The sequence below is a fragment of the Microcaecilia unicolor genome, chromosome 11 (assembly GCF_901765095.1).
Source record: "Microcaecilia unicolor chromosome 11, aMicUni1.1, whole genome shotgun sequence".
In the NCBI taxonomy this organism is placed as follows: domain Eukaryota; kingdom Metazoa; phylum Chordata; class Amphibia; order Gymnophiona; family Siphonopidae; genus Microcaecilia; species Microcaecilia unicolor.
In genome coordinates, this window is record NC_044041.1 from 162,208,805 (window position 1) to 162,234,243 (window position 25,439).

A 25,439-nucleotide genomic window follows, 5' to 3' on the forward strand; every position below is an offset into this window, starting at 1 on the left:
GTTTCTTCCTCTCCTTCTTTTGCTCAACTCACTTTATCTTGTGCATTGCTAAACTACTGTTTCCTAAAACAGAAATCTCTTTTTATTAAGGACCTATTGATTGCTAATCATTTGGATCTTTTTGGCCTCACGGAAACCTGGCTTCTTCCAAGGGAGAAAGTCTATCTTTTTCAATGCTTACCACCAGACTACTCTGCGGGTCTACTCCTCTCGGGTAGGTAGGCATGGTGGGGGGGTTGGCATTACTTTTCTCCCCTATGCTCACTATCACAGAAATATCCTTTCACAATTTTCCTTATTCAGAACAACTTCTGGTTGAACTATCTTCTCGCTCACTGATTCAAATTCTTCTAGTCTATTGCTCCCCCTCACTAAAGTGTACCAGACTTTAGTGGATGCCTCAGCCAAATTTCCTTATCTTTTTGTATTAGGGAATTTTAATACTCATGTGGAGTTTGTTGGGCACCCATATTCCACTTATTTATCTTCATTGGTCTCTGATCTGGGTATGATACAGCATGTTTCTTTTCCAACACATATTGCTGGACACACTCTTGATCTGATCATCTTGCCTCAGAAAACTCTCTCTCTCTCATTTCTTTGCATGCTATGCCAATATCTTGGTCTGACCACTACTATCTCCCTTTCTCTTTTTCTATATCTACACTAAAGAGACAGACTGGCACTAAAGATTTCTGGTCCAGAGGTCTTGGTAGGATAGACATTCATACTCTCTCATGTGGTTAAGGCGGTTAGCTTAGCAGAGTTTAAGAAAGGTTTGGACGGCTTCCTGAAGGAAAAGGCCATAGAATGTTATTAAATGGACGTAGGAAAAAATCCACTATTCTTGGGACAAGCAGTTCAAAATGCTTTGCTCCGTGGATCTTGTCGGGTGATTGTGACCTGGATTGGCCACTGTCGAAGACAGGGTGCTGGGCTAGATGGACCTTTGGTCTGTCCCAGTGTGGCGATGCTTATGTCTTATGCGAGACTATCTTCCTTCTGACTTCCAGGATCTAACACTTGTTGAACAAGTAGATACTTGGAATTCTTCATTACAGGAGGCACTTGACCTTATTGCTCCACTTACTTTGATTAAGCACCGGATCTCTGCCCATGAACCTTGGTTCCATCCCGGTTTGAAACTGTGCCAACTCCAAGTAAGGAGGGCTGAATGCCAATGGCTGAAAACTAAATCAGAGGCCTCCAAAAGGACAGTTAGAAAAGTACAGCACTATTATATGACTAAGTTGTGTACGGCAAAAAAAAAAAAAGCATTCTACACTAAACAAATTTAGTAGGTATCTAGTTCAGGAAAGCAATTGTTTCAAGTTTTTAATAAACTTACTTCTGCCCATCGCAAGTGAATTCTAGGGTTCAACTATCATCAGATGTTCTGGCCAATTATTTCACCACAAAAATAGTCTCACTTCAGGAAAATTTTACGTCACTTGCCTTGCCTATTAGTCCTGTCCCATCTGCCCAAGTTCAGTCGGCTACCTGGACTTCTTTTAATATCCCATCTTTGAAATCTTTTTCTAAAACAGTGATGCACCTACACAATACTTTTTGTTCATTGGATCCCATTCCTTCAAACTAGCTGAAATCCCCATCTATCAGCTTATTTCCATGTCTTCATTCTATTCTCACAAATAGCTTATCTTCTGATGAGCTGCCAGTCCCACTGAAGACAGCCATTATTAAACCTATTTTTAAAAAGCCAGATCTTGATCCTCTGCAGGCTAAAAACTATTGACCAGTCTCAAACTTACCTTTTCTTTCTAAAATTGTGGAGACAGTGGTCCTTGATCAACTTCTAGCCTACACAAAGTCCATTAATGCATTACATCCAAGGCAGTCCAGATTTTGAGCTGATTTCAGCACAGAAATAGTGATCACTGCCTTACTTAGGGGTCCTTTTACCAAGCTGCGGTAAAAGCGGGCCTGTGCTACTGTCAGCATGTGTTTTTGATGTATGCTGAGGCCTCATTTTACCACAATGGGTAAAAAGCTATCTCTTTTTTTTTTTTTAAAAGAAATGGCCGTGCAATAAGTGAACCACTTACTGCGCGGCCATTTCAGGGAGGAACACTTACCACCACCCATTGAGATGACGGTGTGGGCTCCTGTGCTAACCCGGCAGTTTGGCCTCTCAGTAAGGAAAACGCATCTCCAGATATGGGCGAACCTATGCAGGTGGACTGCGTTTCCATTTCTGAACAGGAGAAGCAAAGATGCAAAGCCCTCAATTTATATCTCTACTGTGGGGAATCAGGTCATTACTCCCAGAAATGTCCTAAGAAGTTGGAAAACTCGCTGGTCTAGCTCTGGTAGGGGAATCAGCACTAGGGTCAGAAGACCAAGTTCCGCACCCAATTCTTAGTTCCAGCATTGATCAAATTTGACCAAGAAGCTAAGATGACTGAGGACTTCATAGACTCCGGGGCAGGAGGTAATTTCATTAATGAGGCACTCGTTCATCATTTTGGTATTCCTATTCAGAACTCTCCAGGGCCATTCCAATATCTTTGGTTTACATGAATATGAGAGGCACATTAAAGATAAAACTATATTTGTACATTTAAGAGTTGGGGGTCCTCCATAGAGAGGCCATCACCTTCCATGTACTACAGACATCGGTAAATCCAATTATCCTGGCTTACTCTGGCTTCAGAAGTATAACCCGAGCCATAGACTGGCAGATGGGAAAAATCTTGGCCTGGGGAGATATATGCCAGCAACACTGTTTGGATACTGTAACACTCATCTTCACTTTTGCCTTTGTGGACATAAGCATTCCTCAGGCTTATGTGGCTTATGAGAGTAATCCACCTAAGTGGATGAACACTAACTCCCACGTAAAAATAACAGCACAGAAAAAGAGTGGGAAATGGACCAATGACTCCAGGAATTTTATCTCCCGTTCTCCTGGAGTCATTGGTCCATTTCCCACTCTTTTTATGTGGCTTATGCCAATGTTTTCTCCAAGAAACAAGCAAAGACTCTTCTACCTCATTGGGATTACAACTGTCCCATTGACCTTCAGCTGGGGAGGACACCATCATGCAGGAGGGTTTACCCTCTTTCTAAACCCAAGACCCAGGCCATGTCCAACTAGACATGCGGAGAATCTTCAAAGAGGGTTTATCCGACTGTCTACCTCTCCTTTGGGAGCAATTCTTCTTTGTCAGGAAGAAGGATGGTACTTTACGTCCATGTATTGATTATCAAGGCCTTAATGCTATAACAATCAAGAATATGTACCCACTTCTGCTGATAACAGAGCTGTTTGATTGTCTCCAAGGGGCTCGCATCTTTACCAAGTTGGATCTGAGGGGTGCCTACAATTTGATCCGGATCTGTGAGGGTGATGAGTGAAAGATGGCCATCAATACCAGGGATGGTCACTGTGAATACCTGGTTATGCCATTTAGGCTTGCCAACGCAGCTGTCTTTCAAAACTTCATCAATGACATCTTCCCGGATCTGCTTCTGACTTAATTGCTGGTTTACTTGGACAAAATATTGATCTTCTGTAAGACTCTTACACCACACCGAAAACATGTGAAACAGGTCCTACATCATACCTGGGAGAATAAGCTGTACATTAAATTGGAGAAATGTTCCTTTAAACATAGGGAATTGCCCTTCCTGAGCTACACAGTTTTGGACTGAGGACTTAAAGTGGATTTGGTGAAGCTAACAGCCATTCTTAATTGGTCATGCCCCCAGGGGTGATGAGCCATCCAGCGTTTCTTGGGTTTTGCAAACTACTACTGTCAGTTTATACAGGGCTACTCCACTCTTGTGGCGCTCCTTACCGCCCTGACTTGGAAGGAGGCCAAAACTCGACATTGGCCTGAGGAGGCGATACTTGCAAGCATTTATCTCTGCTCCAGTGCTCCACCACCAGGACCCAGAGAAGATCTTCATGGTAGAAGTTGATGCCTCATTCATTGGGGCTGGAACCATCTTATCTCAGCCTGAATCTAGGGGTAAGCCGTTACCATGTGCATACTTCTCCAAGAAATTTTCACCAGCTGAGAAAAATTATACTGTTAGAGATTGGGAGATGCTAGCTATCAAGTTGGCTTTAGAAGAGAGGTTTCATCTCTTAGAAGGAGTCAAATTCCCTTTTACAGTGACTATGGACCACAAAAATCTGCGAAATCTTCAGAAGGCTCCTAGGCTCAATTCCTACCAAGCACAGTGGTCTCTCTTCTTCTCCTGTTTCGATTTCAAAATGGTCTTTCACCCAGCTGAGAAGAACTTATGGGCAGAGATCCTCTCATGGTCCTTCAATTCCATCAACAAGGGTCCAAATTGGCAGCCTATCTTGGATCCAGCTAAAATCCTGGCCTTAGTCTGTTTACTCATACCCCCAGTCAAGACCGTTATACCTAAATGTCTCCAAGATGCTGCTCTTAGATGGGGTCATGACTCTAACTGGCTGGACATCCTGGGATACAGCATGCTCTGGAACTTATTTCATGAACTTACTAGTAGCCCCAGATGAAGAGAGATATGCTCAATCTTGTATCCTCATGTCCAGTGTGTGCCTGCCATAAACCATCATGGTCTCACCCTTGTGGCCTACTTCAGCCTCTTCCAGTACACATGACCCTGTGGACCCACATCACTGTGAACTTTGTGACCAACCTTCCTGATTCTGGAGGCTTCACCACCATCTGGGTAGTCATTGACCGGTTCTCAAAATGGCCCACTTCATTCCTCTGGCCAGCCTACTGTCTGCATCTACCATGGCTCAACAGTTCTTTAAGGAGATCTTCTGCTTGCATGGTTTACCAGAGACCATCACTTCTAATCAGGTAGTCCAATTCACCTTGAGGTTATGACATATTCAATTGAACTTCTCCTCTAGTTATCATCCCCAAACTAATAGTTAGATGGAGCGAGTCAACCAAATCTTGAAGACTTTTTTATGCAGCTATGTGTCTGCTCAACATAATGACTGGTTGCAGTAGTACCTTGGGCCGAGTTCAGTTATAATAACCATGTGAGTGAAGCCTCTGGCTCCTCTCCTTTTCAGTTAGTCTTCAGACAGCACCACTGGGTACCTTGCTTGTACCTACTTCTGCCACCATACCGGCTGTCAGGACCACAGCTTTGTCTCTAGAGAAGCTTTGGAAGAAAACCCACTAACTTTTCTTTGTGCTTCTGTGAGGTACAAAGAACAAACAGATAAGAAGTGACGTCCAACTCCTTAGTGACATCCTTGGTGAAGTAGGTGTGACCCGGAGATCTAATCTGGTTGTCCACAATCTCAAGACCCCCTCTGCTAAGTTTGTTCCTCGATTCATCGGGCCATTTCCTGTTGTTTCCCCAGTGGGGTCTGTGGCTTACCATCTGAAGCTACCTTCTACCTTATGGATCCATAATATTTTTAATGCCTCTCTAATCAAGCCTCTAGTCCTGAATAGGAAAAGGAGATCGCCCATAGCCGCCACTGTACATGTAGACCCAGATAGTGAGTATGAAGTCTGGGACATTCTCAGCTCCAGAAGATTGTGGGGTAAGCTCCACTATCTCATTGCCTGGAAGGGGTATGGTCCTGAAGAGAACTCCTGGGAGCCTACACTCCATATCCACGCTCCTCAAGTGGTCCTGTGGTTCCATCACGTTTCCCTTGAAACCCAAACCATGGAGGGATTTTTTTTGGGGGGGAGGGGTACTGTCATGGCCCCACCATGTCCTTCTCCACAGTAGCTCACCTGGGGTTGCTGCTGGGCATGGTCTTTGGGTGCTGTGGCGTTCCCCAGCATCTCCTCCCACTTCCGCTGCTTGTGGATCTATGCGTGCATGCATTCCTGGCATCCTGGGTCCTACTCTAGGTGCTGTGGGCCATTCTTTTGCTGGTCTCCCTGGGGACATGCGTGCATGCATGGGGCTGTTCAGGTATCTCCTATGGGCAGGTCTGAGTGATGACATGACACCCAGGCTTTTTAAGAAGATGATTATTATTATAGCCTTGTTGCCTTGTAACAGGTCTCCATGCTATTCTAGCTTTCATTTTCCAGCTTCCTGTTTCATGTCTCCAGTTTCCTGCTACAGTGTCCATTTCAGCTTCCTGCTACCTGGTTCCATCTTTCAGGCTCCAGCATCAGCTGCCAGCTTCCATCTTCCTGGGTCAGAGTTCAGTCTTCAGCCTCCTGCTTCCAGCCTCCTGGATCAGCTTCCAGTCACCAGCATCAGCTGTCAGCTTCCAGCTTCCTGGGTCAACATCCAACTTCCAGCCTCCTGTTTACAGCTTCCAGTCTCCAGCGTCAGCTGCCAGCTTCCAGCCTCCTGGGTCAGATTCCAGTATCCAGCTTCCAGCCTCCTGCCTACATTAGCCAGGATGATTCGCCTACTGTCAGTTGGGCAGCTTTCTCCAACTATGGTCCTAGGGCTCATCAAACCTGGGACGTGACAGAAACTTCCCAATACTGGGCTCCAGTTTATGTGATGCCTCAAAGTTCCCCACTCTTGTCTCTTCTTTTTAACCTGTTTATGTTATCCCCTGGAAATATTAGGTTGGGGAAAAATGAATTATTACTCTCTTATGCAGATAATATTTTTATGTTAACACCAGCATGTGATGAGCTGTCTGAAATTGCCTCAAGGCTATTATGTTGTCTGAATCATATTCAAAATTGGGCTATTAACAACATGTTAAAAGTAAATAAGTACAAAACCAAATTATTATTCTAATTTTACTATCCCAGACACAATAACCTTATCTTCTGGCTTATCTCTTCTGATGGAGAATAAATCTAGGGTATTGGGCATTGTTCTTGATTCATCCTTTTGAACCACAGATTAACTATCTCTGGCAGAAAACATTTTTAAAATTCAGTTAAAACTGGTCAGATCCTATTTTGATCAGTTCACGTTTGATCTGCTTGTTCAGGCGCTTGTAGTCTCTCACACTGATTATTGTATGTGTTATATTTAGGAATATCATCTAAGCTGATGTCTAAACTACAACTTATTTAGAACACATCTGCTCGTTTAATTTTCAGGTTAAAAAAGTTTGATAGGATCACTCCTTGTTTGCACTCACTTCATTGGCTTTCTATACATAAGTGAATATTATTCACAGCTACTTTTTTGTTATTCCAAGTAATTTATGGCCTCACTTCAAAGATTTTTTTATTTGGTTGCTCAACACGGTTACAATGCCTTTGATACTTTGCTCCCCAAATGCAAAAAGTGTCCATTTTTTTTAGAATATTTTAATTCATTATTTTCCTTTATTATTATTATTCCTTTTTGGAATATTTATTTATTTATTAGGATTTATTTACCACCTTTTTGAAGGAATTCACTCAAGGCGGTGTACAGTAAGAATAGGTCAAACATGAGCAATAGGCAATTACAGCAGTAAAAATATTCAACTAATAATACAAAGTATGGCATGGTATACTACTTGCAATGTCAACACAGTACGTAATAGAACATTATAATTGGTAGTGAAGGGTAAGGCAGAGTTGTAACATATAGATGGGTAAGAAAGTAGGAAGAATTAGAAAGTAAGGTGACTGATTTGAAGAAAGTTGCACATAGAGGAGTGGATAAACTCTACCTGTTATAGTGCGTCTTGAATCTTCTTATACTGTATTTAGGAAGAAATTTAAAACTTTTTATTTGATGATTGAGATTTGATCGATGTAATTATTGAGCTTCTATGTTTTATGATGTGTTTTATTGCCTTGTTGTAAACTGTAGTGAACCCTTGTTAGGGGATACAGCAGTATATAAACAATAAATTGATACTGATAATATATCTCTCATTCTCTAAACAAGTGAAGAAAGCATGCAGAACATAGCTCATGGAAATTGCATATGTGTCCATGTGTGTATGTGCCATCTATTTCTGCTTTGCCAGTGTGTGTGCACTGAGTGTCACATGTGTGATTATCCCCCAGTTGGTAAGAGGCTGTATGTGTCTGTTCGATGCAAGGAGCTCCTAGCTCTCAGAGTTCATTCTCTTGAGGCTAGAGTAGCGGAGGAGCTGAGAAAGACAGAGAGGTACGTAGATGAGACCTACAGGGATGTTGTAAGAAGTCCCACCTCCAGTCTGGCAGCCCCTGTGCTGCCTTGGAGGAGGGAAGTCTCCTAAAAGGAGAGTATCACCCTGGTGAAATAGGAAGTAATCCTGTAGCCAGGACCTGCCCACCAGGGGGTGAACTATCCTCTTGCACCAAGGATCTACCTCCAAGAACTTCTGCCCAGGTGGGAAGGGTTAGAACAGCTGTTGTGGTCGGTGATTCAATCATTAGGCATGTAGATAGCTGGGTGACTAGTGGACATGAGGATTGCCTGGTCACTTGCCTGCCTGGTGTGAAGGTGACAGATCTCATGCATCAACTAGATAGAATTTTAGAAAGTGCTGGGGAGGAGCTGGCTATCTTGGTACATGTGAATACCAATGACATAGGAAAATGTGGGAGGGATGTTCTGGAAGCCAAATTTAATCTCTTAGGTAGAAAGCTGAAGTTCAGATCCTCCAGGGTAGCATTTTCAGAAATGCTCCCCATTCTACATGCAGGACCCAAGAGGCAGGCAGAGCTCCGAAGTCTCAATGCGTGTTTGAGACGATGGTGCAGGGATGAGGGATTTAGATTTGTTAGGAACTGGGCAACATTCTGGGAAAGGGGGACCCTGTACCGAAGAATGGGCTCCACCTTAACCGGGATGGAACCAGGCTGCTGGCGCTAACTTTTATAAAGGAGATAGAGCAGCTTTTAAACTAAAATTGGTAGGGGGAGGGGAGCTGACAGTTGCCCAGGAGCGCATGGTTTTGTGCGGAGTATCTTTGAAGGATACTATTCAAATAGGATCTTTAGGGAATCCCAATAGAGAGGGTTCAACGATGGTGAAAGAAAGCCAGGAGTGCTTAATGGGAGAACAGAAAAGGCGGCTGAGGGGAGATATGATGGAGGTCTATAAAATAATGAGTGGAGTGGAACAGGTAGATGTGAAGTGTCTATTTACGCTTTCCAAAAATACTAGGACTAGGCGGCATGCGATGAAGCTACAATGTAGTAAATTTAAAACGAATTGGAGAAAATATTTCTTCACTCAGCGTGTAGTTAAACTCTGGAACTCGTTGCCAGAGAATGTGGTAAAGGCGGTTAGCTTAGTGGAGTTTAAAAAAGGTTTGGATGGCTTCCTAAAGAAAAAGTCCATAGACCATTATTAAATGGACTTGGGGAGAATCCACTATTTCTGGGATTAGCAGTATAGAATGTTTTGTACTTTTATGGGATCTTGCCAGGTATTTGTGACCTGGAATGGTCACTGTTGGAAACAGGATGCTGGGCTTCATGGACCTTTTGTCTTTCACAGTATAGCAATACTTATGTACTTATAAGAGTAAAGGATACAAATTATTCCCCTCGACTTCAAAGCAGCTTGTAGATAGAAGGAAAAAAAACACAATTTGAAGTGCCTGTATACAAACGCTAGAAGCCTAAAAAATAAGATGGAAGAGTTAGAGTATATAGTACTAAGGGGTCCTTTTATTAAGGTGTGCCAAAAAAATGGCCTGCACTGTTGTAGGTGCATGTATTGGACGGTGCAGGTCCATTTTTCAGTGCACCTGCAAAAAAGGCCTGTTTTTTGGCTAAAAATGGACATGCAGCAAAATAAAAATTGGTGCATGTCCATTTTGGGCCTAAGACCTTACTGTCACCCATTGACTTAGCTGTAAGGTCTCACGCATTAACTGGGCGGTAATTGTCACACTGATTACCTCCCAGTTAGCGGTAGAAAATAAAAAAATATTTTCTGCCGTGTGTATCGGACACGCGTAAAAAAATGGAATTACTGCCTGGGGCATACGATAGCCGGGCAGTAGTTTCAAATTGACATGCGTTGGACGTGCGTAGGCACCGACTCGCCTTATTAAAAGTACTCCTAAATGATGAGGTATATATAATAGGCATTTCAGAGACTTGGTGGAAGGAGGACAATCAATGGGCACTGTGTTAATAGGGTACAAATTAGATCGCAATGATAGAGGGGATCAAATTGGAGGGGAGGGTTACACAATATGTTAAAAAGGGAATTGAGACAAACAAAATTAACATTCTACATTAAACAGATAGAAACGTGGAATCATTTACGAATAGAAATTCCATTTGTGAAGGGAAGGAGTATTCTTGTAGGGCTATATTAACGTCCACCAGGACAGAAAGAACAGACAGATGAAGAAATGTTTATGAAAGCTGGCAAACTGGACAACAGTATAATAATGGGTGGTTCAATTTTCCCAATATTGACTGGATAAATGTTACATTAGGGAGTGCCAGGGAGATAAAATTCCTGGATGTAATAAATGACTGCTTCTTGGAGCAACTGGTCCAGGAACCCACAAGAGGGGGAACCATTTTAGATCTAGTCTGGTTGGGGGAAGAGGAGGTATTGGGGTTTGGGAGGGTTGAGGGTTGGAGTATAGACAGGAGCGTAGGAATCTTCTACAAAAATTTGTTGTGAGTGCATTGACCGGTGTGTATGGCTGTGTACATGCTGTGTATATGGAGGGCTGCTTCCGATGGTTTTTTTATGGGCTGGATGCTATGTGCTCTCTATGCTCAGGGGTGGGGGCTGGAAACTCCGGGGCAGTTTTTATGTTGGCTTCATCTGTTTCTTATCCCTACTGTTATTTCCACTGAGCACTACTACTGGGAAAGCCATTCGTATTTGTTCATAGAAAGTGGATGGAATAACTTCCCCTATAAAGCAGGCCAAAATATTACTGGCACTCCAGCGCCATAAGGCGGACATAGTTTGTCTTCAAGAGACTAGGTTCTCGGCGGAGGAACACCTTAAACTTAGTCGCCAGTGGGTAGGCAAGGTTATTGCTCCCCAGCCACAGGACGAAGGGATAGGGCGGCAATTCTGGTTTGTAAATTGTTAGCCTGTCAGACTGCATTCCTATTTGATGATTCTGAAGGTCGGTTTGTGGGGAGTTTCTTTTAATTTACAAGGTAAGGACTTCATCTTACTTTCTGTGTATGGCCCCGTGCCCTCTGATTCAGTATTTTTTCCTAGATTACTGGCGATGTACTACCTCGGTCATGGCTGGGGATATGAATTTATTTTTAATGACTCCCTTGATCATTCTTCTTCTCCATTGGGAGCTGTGCTGCAGGACTCGAGCAACTTCCTGAAACAGACCCCTGACGCAGGCATTCTTCGCTAAAATACGGACCGTGTCAGGTCTGATTAATAAAGAAAAGTTCTGACGCCCCACCCTTGAAGGCTCCTTCTGCTTCTTTGGCTAATAACATTAACACATGGCCATTAATGCAAAAAGGCATTTTTATGACTGTGGTAAAAATGGTCTTAGCACTCAGGAAAGACCCACATAAGGGTGCACTAAGGCCACTTTTTACTGCAGCTTAGTAAAAGGACCCCTAAACGAAAATGGACAAGAGAAAAGTAGAAAGAAAAGATTAGAACAAATGCAGTTAGAAAACTAAAATGCCCAAACAAAATGTGAAAAAAAACAAAAAAAATTTTATTTTCAGTGTAGGTTCAGAAAGGTTATCTTTAGAATGTGCCTCTCGTACATCTTTGTATTTTGCCAACTATGGAAGGAAATATGTAAGAACCTAAGAACATAAGCATGGCCGTAATGGGACAGACCAAGGGTCCATCAACTTTATCCTGTTTCCAACAGTGGTCAATCCAGGCCACAAGTACCTGGCAAGATCCCAGAACAGTAAAACAGATTTTATGCTGCTTTTCCTAGAGTATGCAGTGGATTTTTTCAAGTCCATCTTAATAATGGCTTATAGACTTTTCTTTTATGAAAGTATCCAAACTTTTTAAAACCCTGTTAAGCTAACTGCTTTTACTACATTCTATGGCAATGAATTCCACAGTTTAATTACTCGTTGAGTAAAGAAATGTTTTCTCCAATTCATTTTAAATTTACTACTTAGTAGCTTCTTTGCATGCCCCCTGGTCCTAGTATTTTTGGAAAGAGTAAACAAGTGATTCACATCTACCTGTTCCACTCCACTCAGTATTTTATAAACCTCTAGCATATCTTCCCTCAGCTGTCTTTTCTCCATGCTGAAGAGCTCCTTTCCACTTTAGCCTTTCCTCATAGGGAAGTCATCCCATCCCCTTTATCATTTTCATCACCCTTCTCTGTACCTTTTCTAATTCCACCACATCTTTTTTTAGATGCTCTGACCAGAACTGCACACAGTTTTCAAGGTGTGGTCACACCACGGAGTGATACAAAGGCATTATAACATTCTTAGGTTTGTTTTCCATTTCTTTCCTAATAATTCCTAAGTTAACATTCTACTTGCTTTCTTAGTGCAGCTGCACATTGAGCAGAGGGTTTCAACGTATCATCAACTATGACACCTAGATCCTTTTCCTGGGCAGTGACTCCTAATGTAGAACCTTGCATCACATAACTATAGTTTGGGTTCCTCTTTCCCACATGCATCACTTGCTCACATTAAAAGTCACCTACTATTTGGATTCCCAGTCTCGTAAGGTCCTCTTGCAATTTTTCACAATCCTCTTAAGATTTAACAACTTTGAATAAATTTGTGTCATTAGCAAATTTAATGACCTCACTAGTTACTCCCATCTCTAGATCATTTATAAATATGTTAAAAAGCAGCGGTCCCAGCACAAACCCCTGGGGAACCCCACTATCTACCCTTCTCCATTGAGAATGCTGACCATTTAACCCTACTCTCTGTTTTCTATCTTTTAATCAGTTTTTAATCACACTACCTCCTATCCCATGACTCTCCAATTTCCTCTGGAGTCTTTCATGAGGTACTTTGTCAAATGCCTTTTGAAAATACAGATACACAATATCGAACGGCTCTCCTTTATCCACATGTTTGTTCACCCCTTCAAAGAAATGTAACAAATTGGTGACACAAGATTTCCCTTCACTAAATCCATGTTGGCTATGTCTCATTAAACCATGCTTTTGAATATGCGCTATAATTTTGTTCTCTATAATAGTCTCTACCATTTTGCCCGGCACCGACATCAGGTTCACCGGTCTTTAATTTCCCGGATTATCGCGTAAGTGCTGTTATCAGAACTCATTAGTTTGTTTAAGCTTTATAAGTTACATGCATTGTTATAGAATCTGCGCTGATTTCAGCGCGGATCCCTAGGCGAGCTATATAGAATCTGGGGGACTGTGTGAGAAACTATAGCCGTACTTTTTTTTTCTGGTCTGGTGTATTGGTGCTTTAGGACCTGGTATAATACATGTGCTGCCTTTTCATTGCTAGGATTGTTTGGAGTCTGGCAGTTTGTGTTGATATTGCAAGTTTGCTCTGAGGGTGTTTTTGCAGGGTTTTGTACTGCTTCACAATGTAGCTTTTCAGGCTGTTTTAGTTTAAGTGAAACTAACAGAATATCCTTGCAATGTTACCAAGTGTTGTGGAAGCTGCCATTGTCCATCACTGACTTTCATCGCAGCAAACTGGCCAGAGGAATGACCCACTGACTTTTCCCATCCGAAAGCCAGTCCGTGTTAGCAGAGTTTCAAGAGGGCTATCTAGCAACTGCTCAAGTTAAACATGCCCGGCCTATATCATTTAAGAATCTTTCTATTTATTTATTTTAATGAGCTGGTATCTTTAATGTACTGTTTTGTAACTTTAAGAGGGCAACTTGAAAAAAAATATTAGATTAAAAAATATATATATTCCATTGGAGCTGTTTTAAATCTTATTTTCCATTTTCTGTGCTAAATGCTTTTTAATTATAGGAGTATATTTTCTGACCTGTGAGGTTATTTCAAAAGAAAGGAGGAGAGAGCGAGTGGAAAAAAACATGAAAGAATTAAAGGAAAATGACAGGGAAAATTGCAGTAATTAAGCTCTGCTTCTTATTGTTTAAGGTGTCTGTCAATGGAACGCTGTGTTTGCTGCTTACAAGTAGAATTGCTGTGATGATGGAATTAATTCAGAGAAAGGCTGTTGCTTTGGTTTGTAGAGCCTGATGAAATCTTTTGGACTGTGTGTACGTGTACTGCTGGGCAGAGGTTAGGTTTACAAGGTCAGACAGGAGAGGCTAGTTCAGTCCTGGTTTTGCTCCCATTGCTTATATGGGCTTGATGTTTATTATTATTTCGGAAATCAGAACCACACATCTATGCAGGGCCAGTGCAAGGTCATTAGGCATCCTAGGTGAACCTTCAGCCTTGTCCAGATCCAGATGTGCCTTGAGTCAAACAGACTCTTGGTAAGCACACAGTAAGGGACCTCACCCCCCCTCCCCACGTTGGTTTCTTGGCATGATCCAGGAGTGGTTTGCTTTTGCCTTCTCCTTTGCCAAGTAAGGTACCACTATTTTGCTGCTGCCCAATTAAAAGTGAACATCACGTCTATTTTTTTTGGTTTAAGTTGATAGCCCAACACAGGGGAGGGGCATGATCTGGACTGTTATTGCTGTTATTGGCTCCAAGGCAATGGAAGGCTAAGTGACTACCCCAAGGCCACAAGGGGTTGCTAAGAGATCTGAACCTGGGCCTTTCAGTTCACAGCTTGCTGCTCTAACATTAGTCTACTCCTTCAGCTTTGTACGCCTTCAATTACCTTTTAAGCCCCAGGGGCTCCCCAGATAATTAAATTAAAAATCATGATCACTCCAAAACCTCCTCTCCCAAAGTGATCCTGTAAAAACAGATAATTTGACATTGAAACAGAGTTTCTAGTATTTGAAATTACACATACCTATTGAAGGCAATGACCAAAATAATTGAAAAGTGTTCACCCTCCTTGTAGGTAAAATACATGTTGATAGTTCTTTGAGTTATTGTGGCTGTTAGGACATTGTTTTCTTTTATTTGCAGCCATTTTCTTTTTGCCACTCTCTTACATTATATTTATGTTTATTAAAAAAACGTAATATACCACCAAATAGCAACAAAGAGGAACTAAGAGGTTTACAATAAAATTATTCAACAGAATAAAATTGAAAAGAACTCTGTTTCAGATAGGACAGGAGACAAACATTCATTCAAGACCATGTGCGCTAGGAAACTATATTGTCAACTGAAAGTGGAAACGACATTAATCAAAGGCTTGTTGGAAATAATAATTTTTTAACCTTTAAAGGATAACTCAGAATATAGAGTTCCTGAAAGAATAATCCAAAGTGAGGGAGCTAGGTAACCCTTAGAAGTTGCGACCTTAGGAGACTGCCTAGTCCACCTGATGTTTAAGCTGTCCTTATATCTGTGCATGCAGTAGGGAAAGCCAGGATTGGACCAGCCTGTTCAGGAAGACCTGAGTTCAAGGGGGAACCCTAGGAAAGACCACTGAGCATATATGCATGCGTGTGATGAGGTTAACGCTGTGCTCCTGGGGTCCTTTCTTTTTTGCTGTGAATGTGGGACATTGATCATGAATCTCTGATATTGCTGCCATTGCTGCTGCTCTGAGGGAGAACTTGTGGAATGAATTAATTTTAGGTCCCCACCCACTTGTGTGTGTGTGTGTGTGTGTGTGTGTGTGTGTGTGTGTGTGTGTGTGTGTGTGTGTGTGTGTGTGTGTGTGTGTGTGTGTGTGTGTGTGTGTGTGTGAGAGAGAGAGAGAGAGAGAGAGAGAGAGAGAGAGAGAGAGAGCCTGGTAGAAGCTTTGGAAGGAAACGATAATGCACCTTTATCTCCCTTCATATACCTTCCTCCCTCCACTTATTCTTCCCCCTCTACTCACCAGTCTTTTGTCTTTTACATATCCATCTCCTTGGCTGGAAGAAGAGGAGAGGAGACATATACCTCCCTCCTGCCATCTGTCTTCTGCTGCCTCAACTCTAGAGAAGCCCCGAACAGTGGTAGAAGGTGGCCATGACATGAGGAGGAAAGGAGGTGACTGTTCTTCTCCTGCTGGTTGGGAGAAGAGGGTAGTCAGGAAGGCGAGCAGACTGAAGGAGTGGTGGATGAGGATCAGGGATGGCTGGGTGACTGCATCAGTGATAAAGTGGGCGGGGGTAGGCTATGGGGACAGGGTTGGGTACGGAGCGAAGGAATGAGAACACTGGAAGGGAGATTGAAGGTTGACCTTTTTTCTACAGGTGGGATATAAATCTAATAGGGGGGTTTGGATGAAATGAAAAATGGGTGAATGCATCCAGGGACAAATGGAAGAATTGTCGAAATAGCCATTGGCAAGAAGCAGTAGCCATACTGAGGCCACCCAAAATTTTGTTGAATGTCCTTGAGCCAGAATCAGACTCCAACCCAAAATCAGCCAATCTCAAGAATCAACGAGCTGAATGGAAATGTGAAGGTGTCACAATATTTAGATATATAGAAGTTCCTTGAAGCTAACCTCTGGACAAAACAACAGTAGGCCTGGAGGAATGTCACCATCACTGCTCAGTTAACCTAGATCATGAAGCTATGACTGTGTTTTAACCTGGCTCAGTGTTATAATTTACATAGTACAATCAGGTGTGCACATTGCTTTACAGACATACCTACAAGATTTTCCTGGGTATTTTTTAAAGCTCATAATCTTATAAGACACACAAGAAACACAGGCCATGCACACCGAGAGAAGGGATATTTAGGTTAAAGCAGTGGCGCATACTGGAAGGCTTACAGCATCCTCTTTCATTGATATAGGAGGGAAAAGCTGTAGCTGAGAGAGAGCCCAAAATGAGGGAACAAAGCAGCTGCAGAACAGGATACCTGTGTGACCCCAATACTCTTGTTCATTTAATACTAATTGTATAATTCACTTTATGAAACAATATTTAAAGCTGAATATATTTTTGAGATACCAAATACTTATTATAAAGCCTCAGAGAGCAGAAGATACACTCTAATCTCTTATTTCCTGTATAACATTCCCAGAGTGTTTTTTTTTTGGGGGGTGGGGGGGAGTGTGGTTATGTTCCCCAATTTGTATACCAGTTTGGAAAGGATCCATTGTTTCACAGATTACTCACAAAATGGGAGACATACAAGTACTTTATAATAAGTTCATGTATAGTACAATAATTATCTGATATAGGCTTTATTAAACTTTACCTCTGTGACATGCTTTGGAAATGAAGCTTTAGAAGCATGTTTCTGTTTATTTGGATTTGCCCACACCATTTTCAGTAGTAGCTCAAGGTGAGTTACATTCAGCTACACTGGGTTATTTCTCTGTCCCTGGAGGGCTCACAATCTAATTTTGTACCTGAGGTAATGGAGGATTAAGTGACTTACCCAAGATCACAAAGAGCAGCAATGAGATTTGAACCAGCCACCTCTGGATATCAAGAATGGTGGATATTTAACCACTAGGCTACTCCTCCATTCCACTAAAACCTTCTATCCCGCCTACAGGAAGAACCATCGAGGTGGCTTACAATCAAATAAACAAAGGTAACAACAAAAAATGTTCAGTTTACAATTATATTTAAGGCAGCCTGTTTTTTCATATTTTGTGTGGTATACGGTTTCTGTTTTATTTGGATTTTTATCCAGATTGAGAAATCAATTAGTATTATGTCTGTCTCTTATTAAGGAAATGTGATGTTTAAAAAATTATCAGCACCATATTTTCAGTCAAGGGGGTGTCATTGTGGAATTCATTTCCATCTTTTATTAAAGCAGAAACAAATTACCTTATATTCAGAAAAAAGGTAAAAACTTACTTTTTTCCTGAAGATTTGACTGTTAGGTAAATATATTTCCAATGTATCTTATGACATTAATGTAATATCATAAGTACATAAGTACATAAGTACATAAGTAATGCCATACTGGGAAAAGACCAAGGGTCCATTGAGCCCAGCATCCTGTCCACGACAGCGGCCAATCCAGGCCAAGGGCACCTGGCAAGCTTCCCAAACGTACAAACATTCTATACATGTTATTCCTGGAATTTTGGATTTTTCCAAGTCCGTTTAGTAGCGGTTTATGGACTTGTCCTTTAGGAAACCGTCCAACCACTTTTTAAACTCTGCTAAGCTAACCGCCTTCACCACTTTCTCCGGCAACGAATTCCAGAGTTTAATTACACGTTGGGTGAAGAAAAATTTTCTCCGATTTGTTTTAAATTTACTACACTGTAGTTTCATCGCATGCCCCCTAGTCCTAGTATTTTTGGAAAGCGTGAACAGAAGCTTCACATCCACCTGTTCCACTCCACTCATTATTTTATATACCTCTATCTTGTCTCTGCAAGTTGTTGTTTTAGATTTTTTAGTTGTTATTGTAAACCACACTGAACCCTGAAAAGGGGAGCTTAGTGGTCAATAAGAATTATTTTGATATTGATATTTGAACCCTTGTTTAACTCTTTTGATGAAGAAGTTTGAATGCATTAGTTCTGTGGTTCTCAGTCTGGTCTTTCAGTCCACCTCACCAGTTGGGATTTCAGATTAAGCAGGCCCAAATGTAAGCATTGACAATATAGGAAACCGCCTAGGGATCCCAATTTGAAGACGTACAAAGAGCAATCCTACAATAAGGTGTCTGTATTTATGCACTACTAGTACGTGTAAATATACAGAATATTTGGAAGAAGGGTGACGTGGAGGGGCATAATCGAAAGGGGCGCCAAAGTTTTCCTCAGGACGTCCTCGCAGGACGTCCAGACGAATGGGTGGGGAAACCCGTATTATCGAAACAAGATGGGTGTCCATCTTTCGTTTCGATAATACAGTTGGGAACGCCCAAATCTTGACATTTAGGTCATCCCTAGAGATGGTCATCCTTAGACTTGGTCGTTTCTGATTTTCGGCGATAATGGAAACTAAGGACACCCATCTCAGAAACAACCAAATGCAAGCCCTTTGGTTGTGGGAGGAGCCAGCATTCATAGTGTACTGGTCTCCCCTGACATGCCAGGACACCAACCGGGCACCCTAGGGAACACTGCAGTGGACTTCAGAAAAATCTCCCAGGTACATAGCTCCCTTACCTTGTGTGCTGAGTCCCCCCAAAACCCACTCCCCACAACTGTACACCACTACCATAACCCTTATGGGTGAAGGGGGGCACCTAGATGTGGGTACAGTGGGTTTCTGGTGGGTTTTGAAGGGCTCACATTTACCACCACAAGTGTAACAGTTGGGGGGGATGGGCCTGCCTGCCTGAAGTGCACTGCACCCACTAAACTGCTCACGGGACCTGCATACTGCTGTCATGGAGCTGGGTATGATATTTGAGGCTAGCTTAGAGGCTGGCAAAAAATATTTAAAATTTTTTTTTGAGGGTGGGAGGGGGTTAGTGACCACTGGGGGAGTAAGGGGAGGTCATCCCCGATTAGTCAGTTCAGGCACCTTTTTGTGGCTTGGTTGTAAGAAAAAAAGGACCAGGTAAAGTCGTCCAAGTGTTCATCAGGGACGTCCTTTTTTTCTATTATGGGTCGAGGACACCCATGTGTTAGGCATGCCCAAGTTCCGCCTTTGCTACGCCTCCGACATGCCACTGGGGACTTTGGTTGTCCCTGTGACGGAAAGCAGTTGGGGGCGCCCAAAATCGGCTTTCCATTATACCGATTAGGGCGACCCTGTGAGAAGGATGCCCATCTTGCAATTTGTGTCAAAAGATGGGCATCCTTCTCTTTCAAAAATAAGCCTGTAAATGTCAGAGGACTATACCAGCCCTCAGTGACACATGGCCCATGTTGATTGTGGGTCCGTACATTCAGATAAGTACACTTTTACAAAAGGTTTTTTTCTCCCCTAAAAATTGATGAGTAGAATTATATATAAAAATAAGAAATGATTAAAGACCAATGACGAGGTTGGCGAGTCATAAGCCTGTGAGTCCCTATGTGAAAAGAGTCATCATTGAGGTCTTAAAACTTTGAATACTGACATATGTGGTTAAATGTTGTGAGTTGATTTTAGCATTGGGTGCAGTTTAACTTATAACATTGGCCCCAGCTATAGAGATAACAAGGACCTTTTTCAGAATGTACAGAATACTGACACTTTCATGAGTAATTTGTGCTCATTTTCCCTTATGCTCATAATTGACAAGAAGGGCATTCACATTGGCAGAGCATGGGAGGGGCATGGATGAGCTCCTGCTTACATGCGAATTTACAGAATAGTGTCAGTTATGAGCATCCCTGCTGCATTTATGTGAACGCAGTTATGCCAGGTCTATGGCTGGTGTAACAGTAGGTAGATAAATGTAAGGTGCCATTTCAGGGTTATGCTATTATTCTGTAATGAAATCTGGGCACTTAGGTGCCATTCTAGAATAGGCTATCACTGTGCGGCATCAGGACATCTGAATGGAGGCACCCACCTATAGAATTGCTCCCTAAATACCTGGGTTGCACAGGAGCCTGATTCTACTTGCTTTATGACCATGCTGTATGATCTCTAGAGGAGAAAACTCTTTCCACTGCTCTGCGGTCGTCGTGCCTATGGGTGCCAACATCTTAAGAGCAACAGAAGAAGTAGTGACGCAACAACGAAGACAGGATTCAATGACAGCACAAGAAACTTTTAATTCATTCATAAAATCCAAATCAAGGAAAACATCTATAGAGGTGACTCGACACGGCCGTGTTTCAGCATATGTGCCTGCGTCAGGAGTCCTTCTACTTGTACAAACAACAAAACAATATGTGCAGATACGGCAGAAAGAAACATTGGTCGTGGGAGCAGCGTGAACGTGAAACAGCCTCTAGAGAGATTTTATTTGACTGCTTCATTGAATCCTGTTTTCTTTGTTGTCTCACTATTTCTCCTGTTTCTGTTGCATATTCATGAAGCTTGGACCTCTTTCCGTTGTTTTGCTTGCCAACATCTTAAATCAGGCCCTAAGGATATCCACAATGAATATGTCACCACTGTGTAGTGACATATCTCATGCATATTCATCTTGGATATCCTGAAAATGCAACTAGTCAGGTAGTCTTTCAGGAGTGGGTTGAGAACCACCATTCTAGGGAAATAACTTACAATGTAATAACTACAGTATATACCCCCGGACAACATTTCTATCAACTGTTGCAGACTTCTGGGTTTGGTTAAGTTGAAATGTTTTTATATTTACTTAGCTTGGAGTGGAGGAATAGTCTAATGGTTAGCACAGCAGGCTGCAATCCAGGGAAGCTAGGTTCAAATCCCACTGATGTTTCTTGTAATCCTGGGCAAATCACTTAACCCTCCATTACCTCAGGTACAAACTTAGATTGTAAGCCTTCTGGGGACAGCAAATACCTAGTATACCTGAATGTAAGTTGCTTTGAACTACTACTGTGTAGGTGTGAGCTAAATCCATTTATCTGGGGGTTGCACGCCAAAACCTCTATAGATTAGTCCATCCCCAAAATAACATGTAAATTAAGAAGGCAGAGGGAGGTTAAGTGACTTGCCTAAAGTCCAGGACTTAAGTCTAGCACTTCACAGGCCACCCCCTACCTGGGTGGTTGTACCCCCACTAGCCTGTGGCACTCTTACACTGATGACTGAATCAATGAGATTCACTTTCTTGTTGCTCGATCCAGTCTGATTTCATAAGCACTAGCCAGCAGATCTTATGCCATTTTGACTTTTCAGGCTTGGCTGTTTGGGGACTGGAATGGATGGAGGGGAGAAATGTGCTGACTTTTTGGGTTTGTTTTCTTTGTCCAGCTCCAGGAAGTCAGGGGAAGAGGAAGGCAACATCCTTGTCTGAGGGAATCATTGAGCAGCACCTGGGGGGACACATTCTTCAGGTGAGTAAGGAGTGCAAAGGACATCTGAAAACAGAGGCAGTGGGCAGAGAGATGGATGAGAGGGGATCAAAGCAATCTTCCTAGGGCTGTTTTCCTTAGGAAGGTTTGTTCTTTATTTCCCCCCCAGCTAAGGATTTATTGAAGATTTCCATTAAGATAAAATACTGCCTCATCCACCCCTTTTCTCTTAATATTGGATAGCTGCTTCTCTTCAGTGTAGGACAGAGACTTTGCCAGAGTCAACACCCTTCAAGGTCAGCTTAAATACTTCTGATAGCTAGTTGGAGGTTCCCATCAAGATGGAAACTTCTCCAGAGGTCACCCTAAACACTCCGACTAAGGACAAGTTGGAGGTTTCTACAAAGATCATTATGGCAATTTATTCCAAGGGTTGACTTGAAACTCCTCCAAGGGATAGATGGATGCTCTTCCTAAAGGATGGGTTGGAGACATTTTGTGATATAGCAAATGAAGGCAGATAAAGATCTAAATGGTCCATCCATCCATCCAGCTAATCTGAGATTTACCCACCTTAAGTAGAAGTACTAGGTTGTACGTGAGAATTTGTATGTACCAAATCCTCCTCCCATGTCTTTTACAGGCCTCTCAACCATCCCTACTATCTTCCATTTTTTCCCCCAAGCATGCCCAAAATATGTTAGAGGGATGGCCTCCACCACCTCCACTAACAGGCCTTGCCATCATCAACTTTGCTTCTTAACATCCAGGTCCCCTTTATCTTGTTATCAAGTTTTGTAATAATCCCTAGCCACTAGGGTTATTGAGGATTCAAAGTTTGGCCTCCTTATTGAAATCAGGGTTTCAACCATGGTATCTCCATGAAGGTCACCCCACCTATCTTAGAAGCCCAGTGCTCTTGTACTATTGCTGTAACCATGCAGGTTAACCCACTGTTGTTTTGGACTGAATCATTTCTTCATGCATTTGAGGCATCCACTACCTTTTCCATGAAAAAATTATTTTCTGGTATGGTTTCTCATTCTGCCCCATTAAGGTTTCATATCATGACTCTTAATGCTATAACCCCCTTAACACTGAAAAAGGTTTGTATTTTGTACATTGATATCTTTCAGATATTTAAAAGTTTATATCATATCCTTTTGTTTCTCCTCTCCTGTAAGGTATATACATTCAAGTCCTTAGGTCTCATATGACTTTTGTTACCAGGGCTGGGGCAAGGATATTAGTTGCCTTAAGTGAATCTTTAATTTTGTGCCCCACAGACCACTACCCGCAATACAGATTCTCACCACTCCCTCTCTTCCCCACAATTTTCTGTTTTCCCATCTCATGGCTCAGCATTCCTCCCTCTCTATTCTCTTTCTCCTCTCCCTAATCCAGCATCCTATGTCCCATCTACCTGGTGGATCAGCCTCTCCCATTTCTCTTTCCCTGTGCCTTGCTCAGGCAGAACAGTGGGGAAAATGGGCAAGGTGTTCCCACCCACTCCATAACAGGAAGACTCTGTCAGAATGGGCAGACATGTGGCAGGCAGTGTGTGTATGTGCTGAGGCCCTATGCTTCCTTGTTCTTTAGCTGCTGACTTACCTGTTCGTTCCCACTGTTCCGCCAACTGCTGATTGGGAGGGGGGATCTAGTATTTACCCAGGCTACCTACTAGTTTGCTGTGCCACAAATCTTGGTGTTGTAGGCAACCAGCAAGTTCACCTAATGGAAGCACTATTGGTTACTGATGAGCCACTATTTTGTGTTTTAGGGTATCCACAATGAATATTCATGAGACAAATATGCATATACTAAGCCTCCAATATATAAAACCACTCTTCCAAGATTGCATCAAATACAACTGCTTATTTGTGATTGGCATTGTGGCAAATTGTCAACTGCCCTGTTTATATGACAATATTTGATCATAAAGGAATTTAACCTACATAGAGTGACAGATGCGGCTCTGGCTGCCTTGTTGGGCAAACTGGATGGATCTTGTGGGTCTTTATCTGCCATCATCTACTACGTTACTTTTCTCTCCCCAAGTGAATTTCAGTTACCAATACCCTCTCTCATCTATCACTCAACAGTTTCTAACTCATCAAATAGCTACCTTGAGTTGTTGGAGAGGAAGACATGGTGCATGGTGAATGAATAGAATGGAGAGCCCTGTTCCTAAGCTTCTCTAAGGTCATCATCCCCATACCTTACCCCTATGGTCAGAGTAGCCCCTGTAAATCAACTGAGTAGGTTTCAGTTGCGTGGGTATGCACCAGTTGGCCTTCTTTCTGCATCCCATGAGAGTACCTATGACTATTTGCTCTCAATCAAGGCCCAGATAACTTTGAGGCAAGAGCTCCCAAAGCAGACAGAATTGACTAATTACTGCTTAGGAGCTCCCATTACAGCTGTCTCCTGGGGCTGCTGACTAATTGTGAAAAGTGGCATATGCTAATACATACAAACAGCAATTTATTAAACCCTGTTTACTACAGCAGTCATCTGGGTTGGGCAAGAGAGAAGGGGAGAAGCATCGAAAAGACTGTAGTTTTCTTCCCCATGCACTGAGGATGAGAAAAGCAATGAAGAGAACAGCAAAAGTAATTTTTAAAATGCCGTTGATAAGAGGCAAGATTTTCATCTGCCTCTCAAAAGAAAAATGTTGGCATTGTTAGTAGTATATTATGCCATACTTGTATTGTTATTTGAATGTTTTTACTATAATTGTCTATTGCTAATGTTTGATTCTATTCTTATTGTACATTGCCTTGAGTGAATTCCTTGAAAAAGGCGGTAAATAAATCCTAATAAATAAATAAATAAATAATCTGGTCAGTGGTCAAATATCATGAAGACTTAAGAGCAGAAGCAAGTAGCTCGCTGGCATTTGTACTTTATGTTCATTGTAGGTTGAATTCAGGAAAGGAACAAAATCTGCAGCTGATACTAAGGATGTTTTGACACTCAGTGCATATTGGCAATAAGGCATGGCAGGGTCTAATATACACTGGACTAGCTGAGGGCCTGATATTCAGCCGGTGGTAATCAGCATTTTGCTGACTACTGCTGGCATTAAACCCGTAAATTCAATGCTAGGCCGTATCTTGGCACTGGCATTGAATTTCTGTGTTTCCAGGGAGTACAAAATTCAGCACTTAACTGGCTATGGGTTACCGCGTAAAGATAGGACTGACTTTTATGCAGACCTATTTATGCAACTAACCTGGCTGGTTAAATGTTGAATATCACCATTTAACCTGTCAAGTGCTGACTCCACCCACGGAATGCCCCAAAATTTCAGTTTGGCGCTAACTGGTTAAGTGCCACTGAAAATTAGCAGTTAGCCCCGAACAGGTAATTTATCTGGCTAGAAGCCATTTCTGGCTGGTTAAATCACTTTGAATGCTGACCTCTTATTACCAAGTATTGCTGAACAAATTCAGTATCTAAAACTCGACATTTCAGAAAATAGTCAAAGTTACTTCTGAAATATATACAGTATTAGATCAGATTTGCATTGCAAAGTATTGGGATTATACATTGTTGAACTGGCACTATAAGTGCATTAATTTAAGAGCTGGTGTCGGCACATAAGTTAATACACATATATTGCTTCTAAAAGGATAATTTTAAAGCCCAATCCTTAAGCCATTTCACGCTCAGCCCCATATTATACAGATAGTATCAGACCATTCAGCCTGATTTTTGGCCCGTTATCTTAAAATAGAGGATAATCATTTTACTTGCCACCAGTGAACATATAACTTGGTTTGAACATTTGTT

General features: G+C 42.1%; 1 protein-coding gene across 1 annotated transcript in view; it reads left to right on the forward strand.

Moving 5' to 3' along the window:
• Positions 1 to 25,439, forward strand: part of NPAS1 (neuronal PAS domain protein 1) — a 173,768-nt gene that overhangs the window by 39,465 nt on the left and 108,864 nt on the right. Inside the window, exons 3-4 of the mRNA XM_030219981.1 lie at positions 15,829 to 15,847; positions 21,604 to 21,686. Of these exons, the coding sequence (XP_030075841.1) occupies positions 15,829 to 15,847; positions 21,604 to 21,686 (102 nt within the window). The remainder of the gene's footprint in view (positions 1 to 15,828; positions 15,848 to 21,603; positions 21,687 to 25,439) is intronic.